Source organism: Triticum aestivum, chromosome 3D (assembly GCF_018294505.1).
Source record: "Triticum aestivum cultivar Chinese Spring chromosome 3D, IWGSC CS RefSeq v2.1, whole genome shotgun sequence".
NCBI classification, from domain to species: Eukaryota; Viridiplantae; Streptophyta; class Magnoliopsida; order Poales; family Poaceae; genus Triticum; species Triticum aestivum.
The window spans coordinates 565022198-565034422 of NC_057802.1; the positions used below are offsets into that span (position 1 = coordinate 565022198).

At 43.9% G+C, this 12225-nt stretch overlaps 1 protein-coding gene across 1 annotated transcript; it reads left to right on the forward strand.

The window, feature by feature from the left end:
* The first annotated feature begins 472 nt into the window (after nt 1–472).
* LOC123076522 (uncharacterized) lies at nt 473–1972 on the forward strand. Its single transcript, XM_044498724.1, has 2 exons — nt 473–584; nt 685–1972. The coding sequence occupies exon 2, from the start codon at nt 710–712 to the stop codon at nt 1970–1972; it is 1263 nt and encodes a 420-aa protein (XP_044354659.1). The 5' UTR covers nt 473–584; nt 685–709.
* The last annotated feature ends 10253 nt before the right edge of the window (nt 1973–12225 follow it).

A 12225-nucleotide genomic window follows, 5' to 3' on the forward strand; every position in this document is an offset into this window, starting at 1 on the left:
GTCCATTTCAGTCTGTATATAAGTTTTGTCTGAAGCCAGACTTATATGCAGACTAAAATGGCTGACAAATCGTATATGCGGGGTAAAAAGAAAGTCATAAGTATGTTGATCTAACTATCGGTAAATTGTTCAAGAAAAATGCTCGTGCACGTTTCAGTTAGTTTTTCACATTTGAAAAGTAGCCTTTTGAGATTTTGTACTATCTCCGACTCATCCTTGAAAATAGCTTTGGCCTTTTTCAAACCGAAGGGTTGCGGCTCGGTGGGGATGTGACGCGTGCTGCATGCAGCTGCTCCTGCTGGCGTGGCGTGCGTGAGTTTTTCTAGAGCTGGCATTCATCGTTACTCCCTTCGTTGCTAAGTTTTCTAAAATTAGCAAAACGTGAATTTATGCTCTAAAATATGTCCACATACATCTATACGTAGTCCATACTGAAATCTTAGTAAAAACTTATATTTCGAAACGGAGGCACCTTTTTCTCCTTCCCCCTCTCCCGTTCCATTTGAACACTCTCCTCGGATTTACCTCATCTCATCTCCTCCTTCGGCCGCCGCTCTTGCTGTGTTCCTCCGCAGATAGATCTGGTAACCACCGAATCCTTGCTCTAGTCTGTTCATTTCTTTATGCAGCTGTTGTTTCATTTTCAGTCTCCTTCACGCTGCACCTTCCCTTGTTTTTTTACAGGCCATCTAGAAGGAGAGGCGCGCTCATGTCGCAGGAACCGGAGCGTGCGGCAATGGCGGCCGCGTCCGGCGAGCTTCCGCCTGCTGCTAGAAGGGAGATGAAAGATCCGGGTTTTGCAGAATCCTCTCCGGCGGTCCCGGCCATGGCGGCCGAAGACAGGTGGTCCACGCTTCCGGGCGACCTCGTCCGCCGCATCGCCGACTCCTTCCTCGACGACAACAACCTCGACTGGTACATGGACTACCGCGCCGTCTGCACCGGCTGGCTCGCCGCGACCGACGACCCAAGGAGCGATGCCTCCGACCCCCGCTTTCGCCCGAGCCGGTGGATCGTCCTCGACGAGGTTTTCCAGAGCGATGGGAATCTGCTCCTGTTGAACACCGACACCGGCCGCTTCCTCCGCAAGAATCTTCCGCAGCTCGGCGAGTACCACCTCGTGGCCACCACTCTCGACGGCTACTTCGTTCTCGCGGAAAAAACCGCTCCTCACGCCGTCTGCGTCCTCAACCCTCTTACCGGCGTCGTGATCCGTTTCGCGGCGCCCGTGCCCCCCGATGTTGGAATCGCTGATGTCATTTTCCCCCAAGGCTCTTCGCTCCGGCTCGCCGTGTTCTCCGACTCATCTCGCAAGGCTTACTCGGCGGCTCCTCACAGTGAAAGTTTCGTCAGATACAACCATAAGCAGCCAGCAGCTTACGATTTCTTCCGGAAGGCGATCGTGGGTGGTGTCTACGCAAGCTTTTCTGAAGCATCCGTAGTTCGTGAGATGATTATTTGCTTAGGCAAATTTCTGCCGGTTAATCTTTCCCCTGTGACCGAGGTTTTCTCCCTTGATCTTCCTGGACATGGGTACGGCATGCGGTGTTTCCTAGTGGATTTGCATGGGCATATATGTATCGTCATGAAGATCTTGAATCCACAGGGAGTCTTGGCTCTCTTTGCTCTTCAATATGACACCGAGACAAGTAAGCTCTGCCTTCTGAAGACCCCAGACAGATATGCCATCTTCATCGGTGACCACAGGTGCTTCTCCGTCGATGTTGATGAGTTCCCAGGAACTGAGCCAGACTGTGTGTACTACACTGAACATTTGGGTTCATCCGCTCATATCTGCAAGTGCAACATCAAGGATAACAAAATGGAGAGGATCTCTGGAGCTGCTGATTTTGTGAAGCAGGACAAGAAGTTTGTCCTGGTCGCTGACCGTCCTTACACCATCATCCACCTTCTGGTCAGCTACACCATCAACAACCCAGATTCTCAACTGGCCTTGCAACAGATTCCATAAGGCGTCGGCAGATCTTCGTTTAATTCCTAAGGACAGTGATTTTGATCCGACAAGAAGGCTATGCATTTGCTAAGTAATTTTTCTTGTTTCCCTTCTAATCTTTCGTTCAGTTATTATGGTTATTATGCCTTGCCTGGTTAAGAGTAAGAACAGGTAGATTCTATGTTAGATCACCTTTAGTGGAAGTGCAGTTTGATGTCTTAATTGGTACTATTTGGTATCAACCTAATGCGACATCTATTATCGTGCTTGATGGATGCTATCTTATTTAGATGTGTCCACTTGTTCTTCTCTTGTATTACTACTTCCTAGCAAATGCAATGTGGTGCTTAATTTCTGGCAGTAGTAAATATTGGCCCAAATTTTGGCAACTTCTGGATTTTGCTACTGCAGTGGAACAATCTGGGCAATGTCATATACTGTGCAAGAAATGGTTTTAGATTTGCTTACTGACAGTTTGTCGAGCTGCTGTACGATGTGTCCTGGGCATACAACAGGTTATGAAAGGAATGTTTCACCTATTTTTGTAATGCTCTGATGCGTCTATACTCTATACTTGAGCCCCTTGAACTAGTTGCATTTGTAGTTTGTTCGTTGTATTTATGGGCATCACTGAAGACACACAATCTGCAGCATGAATGTTGTTAAAGAGCTAAACTAAAGATGTTCTCTGCTTATAAATATTTGTCACGCAGTTGGTCGTTGCTGTTTCTACAAGGGTATTGTAGATTCTGTACCTTTTTTGTACTACATTTACATAGATTTTATCCTGTTTAGAGAATGTGTGTGTCTACCTGATCACGAACGAGAGAAGTAGACTATCAGGAGCTCAAAATGTCTGTGTACTGCTGCAACAGTAAGCAGAGAACAGTTGTTGGAAGTAACATAGGCTAGTGGATGAACTACTGAAACATCATTTCTAACCATATCTTGTATGATTTCTTCATCTAGAACTGCAGCGCCATCGGTTTGTTCTCAGACAACAATGCGTAAGCGTTTCTTAATTGTAGCTGCAGTTGATGGGCCAATCATTCAGTTTGCTTCTAGTATAGGTTCTATCCTCGGGCAACTGCTGGACACTTGAAGTCTGCATTTTGCCACTGAGATCATCAATGCATTCAGACAGCATATCTATTGTTTTTTCTAATTATCAGATTGGTAGACGGTTAGTGGTTCAGGGTCCAAGTGTATAATTTTCAGCACTAACTCAAAGCTTAATTCCAAGTGGTTCAGGCTAGTGTTTTTCTTTCAGACGGGACACATTTGGAACTCCGATTTCTCCTGAAGAAGAACTACTCTCAAAAACAAAAACAAAAAAAGAAGATACGAAACAAACATGGGTGCAAGTATTACTTAGTTCGTTTGGGATGGAGTATCTGCATGCATGACATTCTAAACACTACAACAAAATAGCATATCACTGACCTGCTATTAAGCATCTACACTGACGGAGTGACGGGCTACCCTGCCCGTCTGACAAACAGAAAACCCACGGGCCTGTCCAGGCCCGCACCACCTATGGTCTTCGGCGACGTAGCTCTCCCTCCATCCTCCGCTTATGGCCATGACTTATTAACTCTTTTTTCAAGCGGAGGTGGCAAATAGATTACAGAAGCAACAGTAATAAGTAAGTTTCACATTATGTCTTATATGTGGAATGTAAAATATCTATCTAGAAGTACGCCATCATCTTTCAAATTTATAAATATAATTGTGTACTAAACTCTCCCCCCTGATTACAACCGGGTGGGGCCCCAGCCACTAATTCTGCTCCAGTTAATTACCCCCACGTCAACCTTTACGTAAAATCATCACGTAAGATTACGTGGGTCTAGAATTACTGGTGATCCAAATATAACAAGGTAGCATTTTCGACAATAATGTTGCTTACTGTATACTTTTGGCGATATTGCAAGGAAATTCACCAAAATAAGGTTGGTATAATTTGGGACCTCGACCATTGACATTATTTTTTTGCTTGCAGGAGACACATAGTACCCCGAAGGTATGTATATAGAATCTTACCAAGAAGTCATAAAATAAATACACAAAATAGCAAGCACAATTTTATAGGTGCATAGCATACCACTGGAATGACCGATTGACCATCAACCAAATATTTATAGCATAATAATGCCGCTAAAACGTAAAAGAACATGACAACAGTATTAAGTTCGGTGAGGATTTAGCTGCACTGAAGATGTTCTACTACAAGCAAGAGAAATGATGTATACTAAATCGTAGTTTATGTTCAGTCATATAAGCGGTAGGAACTTAAATTGGTAGTATTCAGCCTACCGCTCATGCTGGAAAAATAGTGCAAGTATACATTTGAGTTATCAAGAGTTAATATCCACGAGATAAAAAATTGACGGCTACATCATTTGCTCAGAAATAACTAGATAAAGCTGGGAACAAATTAAACACGGTACTAGAAAAAAGAGTACTACCAACTCATCAGCAAATTTGGTGCTCCCTTCATTGTCATAGTTATAGTCCTTTTCCGCCCAAGAGGGTCTTGAAGGATGAACGTCTTATCAGTCACCCAATGCTTGCCATCATCTTGAGATATATCCGCTACATCATTGGATGTAGCTCTAGGCCTCTACCCATGGACATGTTCGCAAAAAAAGTAACTTGTCCAATTTTCTTTTGAAGTTCTTCATATTTCATTTTGGTAGGAATAAGTATCCATTTCACGCAATTACCACACTGCATAACATATCTATCAATGGTGATTTTTTAGAAACCATGTGCGTATATTTGCCTTCTCACGACTTTTTGAAATGGATACTTAATCCTAGCAAAACTAAATATGAATAAATTTGGGAGAAAAGAAGAAAAGTTAGGTTTTGCTAACTTGTCCATGGGGTGGAAGCCTGGAGGTAGATTTGATGATCCAATGAATATAGTCAAGTTTTTGATGATTGATAAACCATGCATTGCCCAAGCCTCTGGGGTGGGAAGGGACGATAAATATAAAGAGTCAAAGGAGCACCAAATTAGCTGAGGTGTGAGTTAATTTTTTTTTAATACGATAATTAGTTTGTTTCCCAACTTTATATAGTTACTAGATGATACCCCGCGCGTCGCTGCGGGAATTGGTTGCAATATAATTAAGTGAGATTTGTTTCCATTTGTAGGAATATGATCTTTGGTAATGAAATGACTAAATATAATTTACTGTACATGAGTATTATATTGTATAGTTTCAAAATATCCATTACATGTAAATAGCATGATAGAATGCATGGGGGGGGGGGGGGGGTCTATATCCATGCATGGATCTGCCAGACTCCTTTCAGAGAATCAAAGTGAATAGTTAGATTAGCATTGTAAAGAGTAAGGATGAATTGATGGAGCTCATCTCCTATCCTTACAATTTGGTATAGCAAGCTTGCACTAAGTTTTGCTCACGTTGTTATTCCCTGAAGACTTTGTACTGGAAGGTAGCAGGCCGATGGAATTAAAGGATGGCAATGGACTATGAATAGAAATATATAATCCAGGGAATTATTCTGGTGGATAAGTTAAATGTCTTCCTGAAAGTGACTGAAGTTTTGCAATGATAAACATTAGGTCGATTCAAGGGTAGAGAAAATAAATCTTCACCTGTCAGACATATGTGGGATCCTAATCAAAGGGCAGAGAAGATTGTCGGCCATTTGTTGTGGGAGGTCATATTGATATGGGAATAATATAAAAGAATGCGTAGACTGCAATGTATGCATCCCGATCATAGTATAGAGATAATAACTAAGTAATTATATACCTCTACTTCAGTATTACACAATCATCTGGCTTGCTCCAATTAATTATATGTTTGGTTTAGTCTTACACTGTGTTTTAATGTAATTAACTCGTGTATCATGTGGATTTTATTTCCCTTCGACTTAGGTGCAGCTTCTCTAACTGTTTTATAAATTTGATGTTTCATTAGGAGTTAGTTTTCCTATCTCAATTGAATGCATCGATAACTTATCATAGTTAAAAAAGTATTGAAGGCTGAACCGTCTCTGATTTTTAGCATTACTTATGAGCTCAATGAAAAAATTGGCATGTACGCATAATTTGTCCGAAACACTACATATAACTAACTTTTATGCCATCCATATTTAAGCCACCCACTATGTCTTCTCTCTCAGGACTGTGACTATATCCTATGACAATATAACCAAAGGGATAATAAATGAATTATGTATTCGGAAGTTAAAATCTTCATTAGTCATTCATACCAATTCCAGAGCAGGGAAGGTTGTCTGCCATCAATGTTTGTGACATCATAATGATTTGAGAAAAATATAAAAGAATGCCAAGAATATTTTGTATACCTGCAGGCATAAAGGAGCAAACCATGTTATTGCTATAACATCTAGTTTACAGAATAGAGATAATCTCAAAGCGTTAATCGTAAAATTCTGGAACAGATCATCTCATCATACAAAGTTTACTGTTAATCTCTGCAGAAGAATAAGGAATGGGGCAAGAAAATAGCATGAGTGCCTACCTCTATGTGGTAGGAATGCCTACGCTCAGAAGGTTGAAGAGAAACCAAGAGGCATGTAGATGAGACGGCTGCTGCTAAATCAAGAGTCAGCTGCATAGAGCCATCCCAAAAAACAACAGAAAATAAAGATGACGGCAAAGAAGAATAGAAGGATTATAAGAATCAGAAAGAAATTGTGTCATTAACATACTAATCTTATTATGCACGATTGAATCTTAATTACGCATTAAGGACACTCCATTGTGCAACGCTTCATTGTCTGAAAATTATCAAAAGGAAAAAAAAATCACAAATTAGCTAGAGTGTGCAGCAGAAACGTCAGTAGGAGGAGCGCTGCTTCCGATATGGGTTTCCGGTCGTTGTTTGACCGGCTTGGCTGGGACGGATTGCTGGGGGAGATAGGCGACGTCTGTATGGACGGGACGCGCAGAGAGGCCTCGGCTCGCCTGGGCGGTGTAGAGGACTGGTGGAGCAACTGGGCCAGATGTACCTTGGCCGGAACAGAAACAAGGAAGGAAGGGGAGTACCAGGTCACCGCGGACACCATCTCGACGAAGCAGGGAGCGCACCGGTAAGGGGAGGCAGGACCGAGAAAATCCCGGAGTGGCATGGAGCAAGCCGAACCGGCGTTGTGCCGGAGGAGCCACACGTGTACTATCCACCGTGGCCGCATACCTGCACACATGCATATGAGATAACATGCGGGAGTAGAACCTCCCGTCATTGAAACCACACTCACGAGCGGCTGGAGGCGTTGGCTAGCGCCCTCGCGTGTGTGCTGCCCCTCGGATGCAAGTCGCCGTGTCCTGCGTGCTTGGCCGCTGTCGCCCCACCGTGTGGATGATACTTGTTCAGATCTTAGTAGGCTCCCGTCGACGTTGGAGCCGGCGGGATCCGTCACTACTGGAATTTTCATATATGCCGGGTGCCGGTGTCTTCATCGAGAGCCAAAACATGGGCACTCGGCAAAATAAAGAACGCCAAGAGCCGCATTCGGCAAAGGGAATAAGCCGGCAAACACACGACAATGCCGACAATATTGCTGGGCAAACAGGCTATACTCGGCAAAGGCACTATTTGCCGAGGGCCATCTGGCCATACACACGGCAAAGTTTTGCCACGTGGCACATTCGGCGGCGACTAACGGCACGGTACCATTTGCAACTCTTTGCCGAGAGTGGCTCTCAGCAAAGATTTAGTCCCACCTCACCTGCCGACTAGTAAAATGACATGTTTAAATAGTTCAATAGTCCAACCGCATTAAGCTTCGGTCTTCTCTCATTACTAAGAGTTCATACAGTCACTATGAATCTTCTAGTGGCTGTTACCCGAGAGTGGCTCTCGGCAAACGAGCAATTGCCGAGAGTGGCTCTCGGTAATGATAAGGCCATCATCAAAGTTTAGTCACACCTCGTCTACAGACAAGCAACAAGACCTGTTTACATAGTGGGATAGTCCAGATGCAGTAAGTTTCGATATTCATTACACTCTTGTTAAGGACATGGACTATTTGTGATGTCCTTGTGGCATGCCTACGCCTTGCATAGACGAGGGAGGGGCATGCCCTGCCACCGGGTTACCGAAAGTACCTCGGTGTCATTCCTGATGCGATTTCTCGGGATCTGGCACGGTATCATCACAGGGCCTCTACATGGTGTGGTAAAAGTTTGGACGCATTTCGCTCCGTTGGCCTCGAAACTTCTTATGCTCTAAGAGGGGGCAACCGCATGGCACGTGCCATGGCCTCGCATTTTTTGGGGACGCGTGCAATATTCGAGAAATTTATTGCTGTGCTAGTGTTTCATTGCCGGGAATTGCAAATCAGCAAGGCGACACATGAAATCATGCCGGGTAGCGGCATGGGGAATCATTTGTGATGTCCTTGTGGCATTCCTACGCCTTGAGTGGATGAGGGAGGGGCATGCCCTGCCACCGGGTTATCGGAAGTACCTCAGTGTCATTCCCGATGCAACCGTTGAAATCCTCGAAAAATTGTACGACGTAGGATTGCTCGGGAACTGGCACGGTGTCATCACAGGGCCTCTGTAGGGTGTGGTAAAAGTTTGGACGTGTTTCGAGTAAGCCTCCCCTGAGGCCGTGTGTAAACCACACCGTCTCCGAGCTAGCATCCGGGTATCGAGAGGGAACGTGTCTGGTTTGTGCAGGAAGTGCTGGTCCTGTTGCTCCGTTGGCCTCGAAACTTCTCGTGCTCTAAGAGGGGGCAACCGCATGGCACGTGCCATAGCCTCGCATTTTTCGGAGACGCGCGCAATATTCGAGAAATTTATTGCTCTGCTAGGGTTTCATCGCCGGGAATTGCAGATGAGCAAGGTGGCACATGAAATCATGCCGGGTAGCGGCATGGGGAATCATTTGTGATGTACTTTTGGCATGCCTACGCCTTGAGTGGATGAGGGACGAGTGTCATTTTCGAGTACCGCTCTCGGTATGTTTATCCTTTACCGAGCGTGACTCTCGGAAAAGGTGTAAAACCTAGATCTAGGTCTCGTACCTTTACCGAGAGCTGCATCGACAGACTCTCGGTAAAGGTCGGCGAACACTTAACCCCCCGCGCGGTCTCTTCTCTCTCTCTCTCACTTCTCTCTCTTTCTCACTGGTGCCCCCCGCACCCTACCGGCGCCCCCGACCCCATCGACGCCCTCTCCACCGGGGCGCCCCCCTCCCCAACCCCGCCGGCGACCCCCCAACCCCGCCGGCACCACCTCCCCCTCTCGGTGAGCTTCATCCCCCCTCCCCGATCTTGTATTTATGCATGAGTGTATGTATGGATGCATGGATTTTTATATGGATGCAAGGATTGATGGATGCATGGATGTATGAATGTATATATGTATGTATTAATGCATGAACTTTTTTTGTAGTAATTTTTTTGTAGTTTTTGTTATGTATCAATATATAGATGTACTAGATCATAATTGGCGCGCGTTGCTGCGCCCATCTATTTTTCCAATATATTGATAGTAACTTTTACAAATATATAGATCTGGAAGAAATAAATTCCTATTTTCAGTGAAAGAACTTCTGAACCATCATGTCGGCAAACCAAATATTTATCGTTTTTGGTAACTGTCATCTTTTATAATTTCCATGTCATGTTGGCCACTCTCTTTTTTTTAGATGATATTGGCCATTCTCTTGTTTTCATGTCTACCAAGATTTTTGTAGCATCTCATAAATTGGATCATAAATCTACAACATAGCATTTATGACAACCAATGTGCCAAAAGGTGACCATGGAAGGCAAATGAAGCCAAATGGCATTCCATGACACTGACTACTGTGTTACTCTTGACAAAACTTCTCAGCTAGATACAGTAAAATGACATCCTTACAAAGTAATATTTTCCCTCAGTTACATATATGTAAAGGAGATAAGCAATACCATTAGAGGATGGAATATCTGATACTACTGAGTAGTAGATGCATTAGTCAATGGGCATGTGGAAAGCTTCCCAGCGCTCTCAGTGGATGGATTGGCTCTTCCAACCATTGGTGCGCTTGATACTCTCAATGCTTGAATCATGTATATTTGTATAGAAAACAAAAACAGAAATAATATATATATTGAACCAAAACGCAACAATAACCTTTCTGTTCTGATCAATACAAAAAATGAAAATTTAGTATAAATAACAATAGTCAAAAACACTGCAAAAATACTACTTCCTCAGTTCACAAATATAAGATGTTTTAGATATTTCAATATGGACTGAAATGAGTGAACAAACACTCTAAATATGTTTATATACATCCGATTCAACAAAAAAAGTTAGAACATCCTATATTTGTGAATGGAGGGAGTATTTAGTGAGCTGTCTGGCTGCACTTGGTCTCAGCAGCACTCCGGATTCACAGCAGCCGGATCCCCTTCTCCTTTCTCTCGCAGACGTAGCGACCGAGCAGTTTCTACATTTTGTTTTACGATGGTAGTACAGGCCCTGTAGGCTAGTAGGCCCAATTGAATGTAAGACGCCCAAAAAAGCCACCGGAGCAGCGGCCCGAAGAGTTCAGCGCAACCTGACATGCGAGTTAGCCTGCACACGAGATTTAGGTGGGACTAACAACAAATCTGACGGCCGAAAATGATTAAAAGTGGCGATCCAACGATTAGAAATGCTGATGGCCTAAGAGGGCTGGGAGGGTTTTCAGTTTTAATGTATCTAAATGTATGTATGTATGCATGAATGCATAGATGGATGCAAAGAAGTATGGATGAATGTAGATAATTGTGAAAAAAAATTGTATAGATAATTGTTGATGCATCTAATAGTTCTTTTTGTTTGTATGGATGCTATGGAGGTCACCCCGATTGTTGTCGTAGGGGGTCAATGAGAGTTGTTTTTGGAGGAGGAAAATCGACTTTTGATGATGGCGGTCAATCTGGGCGAGTTCTTCTTGTGATATACATTTGTCACGCACGATGGACTCGCCCAGCTTGACCATCACCGAATGTCGAAATATCCGTGAGATAGTGTCCACCATATATACCACCGCCAGAGAGAGTTCCACCATATATATGTGAGAGAGATGAGAGTTGTTCTTGGAGAAAGAAAATCGTCTTTTGCCGATGGCGGTCGATCTGGGCGAGTTCTTCTTGTGATATACATTTTTCATGCACGATGGACTCGCCCAGCTCGACCATCACCGAAAGTCGAAATATCCGTGAGATAGTGTCCACCATATATACCACCACCGGAGATAGCTCCACCATATATACGTGAGAGCGATGAGAGTTGTTCTTGGAGAAAGAAAATCGTCTTTTGCCGATGGCGGTCGATCTGTGCGAGTTTGTCCTGTGATATACATTTTTCACTCACGATGGACTCGCCCAGCTCGAGCATCACTGAAAGTCGAAATATCCGTGAGATAGTGTCCATCATGATTAATTTTCTTAGAAGTAATCTTTGATGTTTGATTCGTATGCTATTTTTCATTGTGTGATGAAAGGTGTTAGCACCGATCGATTTCGTGGCTATGGCTTCCTCCGACGACGCATCTTCCATTAGGGTCGACTCCGCGGTCAAGGAGAAGCTCGCCGAGGACCACTTGGCGGCACTCATTGAGAAGCACCCGCAGCTGATCCTAATAAAGTATTTTGAGGATCTGGCCAAGAAGAATCCCCCAGCTAAGGAGAAGAAGGCCCATCACGTAAGGAGTGTGACGACTCGATGCCATTGAGTCCACCGACGTACATACCCAACGACGCTTTGTCCTCCACCGTGGGGGGTGCCCCGACGTGCTCTGACTCCACAATCACTGGTTTCATGGACTACACCTCTGAGTAGTCCACCTAGATAGTTTGGCGTTGATTTATTGATATAGTCATGTAGGTGCTGATATGGACTTCTTAGATTGCCACCTGTGATGCTTTTGATTGTATGAGTGATGAACGCTTACGTGGATTATGTATGATGTGCTATTTTTAACCTTGCATTATTTCTCTGCCTTTTTTCTCTATCTTTGTAGATGAAGTGATATGCGGTGTACAGAGGTAGATGTCCAGGAGTCTACGATTTATGATGAACAAGTAATTTACTACGAAGGCAGCTCCCACCACTCGTTCAATAGCAGATAGAAGGCAGAGTATTATTACAATATGTATTTGCTTAAGCAGAAAAGAAAATCTGAATTAGTGGGTTCTGTGGATGGGTTGACTGGATGTATGAAATGGCTTATCCGGTTTACTGGATGGAAGAACTTGATAATTCTTCTTCAGTTTGTGATA

What these genes read in the sequence shown, in the direction of transcription:
- LOC123076522 (XM_044498724.1), top strand. Translation starts at nt 710, where the DNA reads ATGTCGCAGGAACCGGAGCGTGCGGCAATGGCGGCCGCGTCCGGCGAG.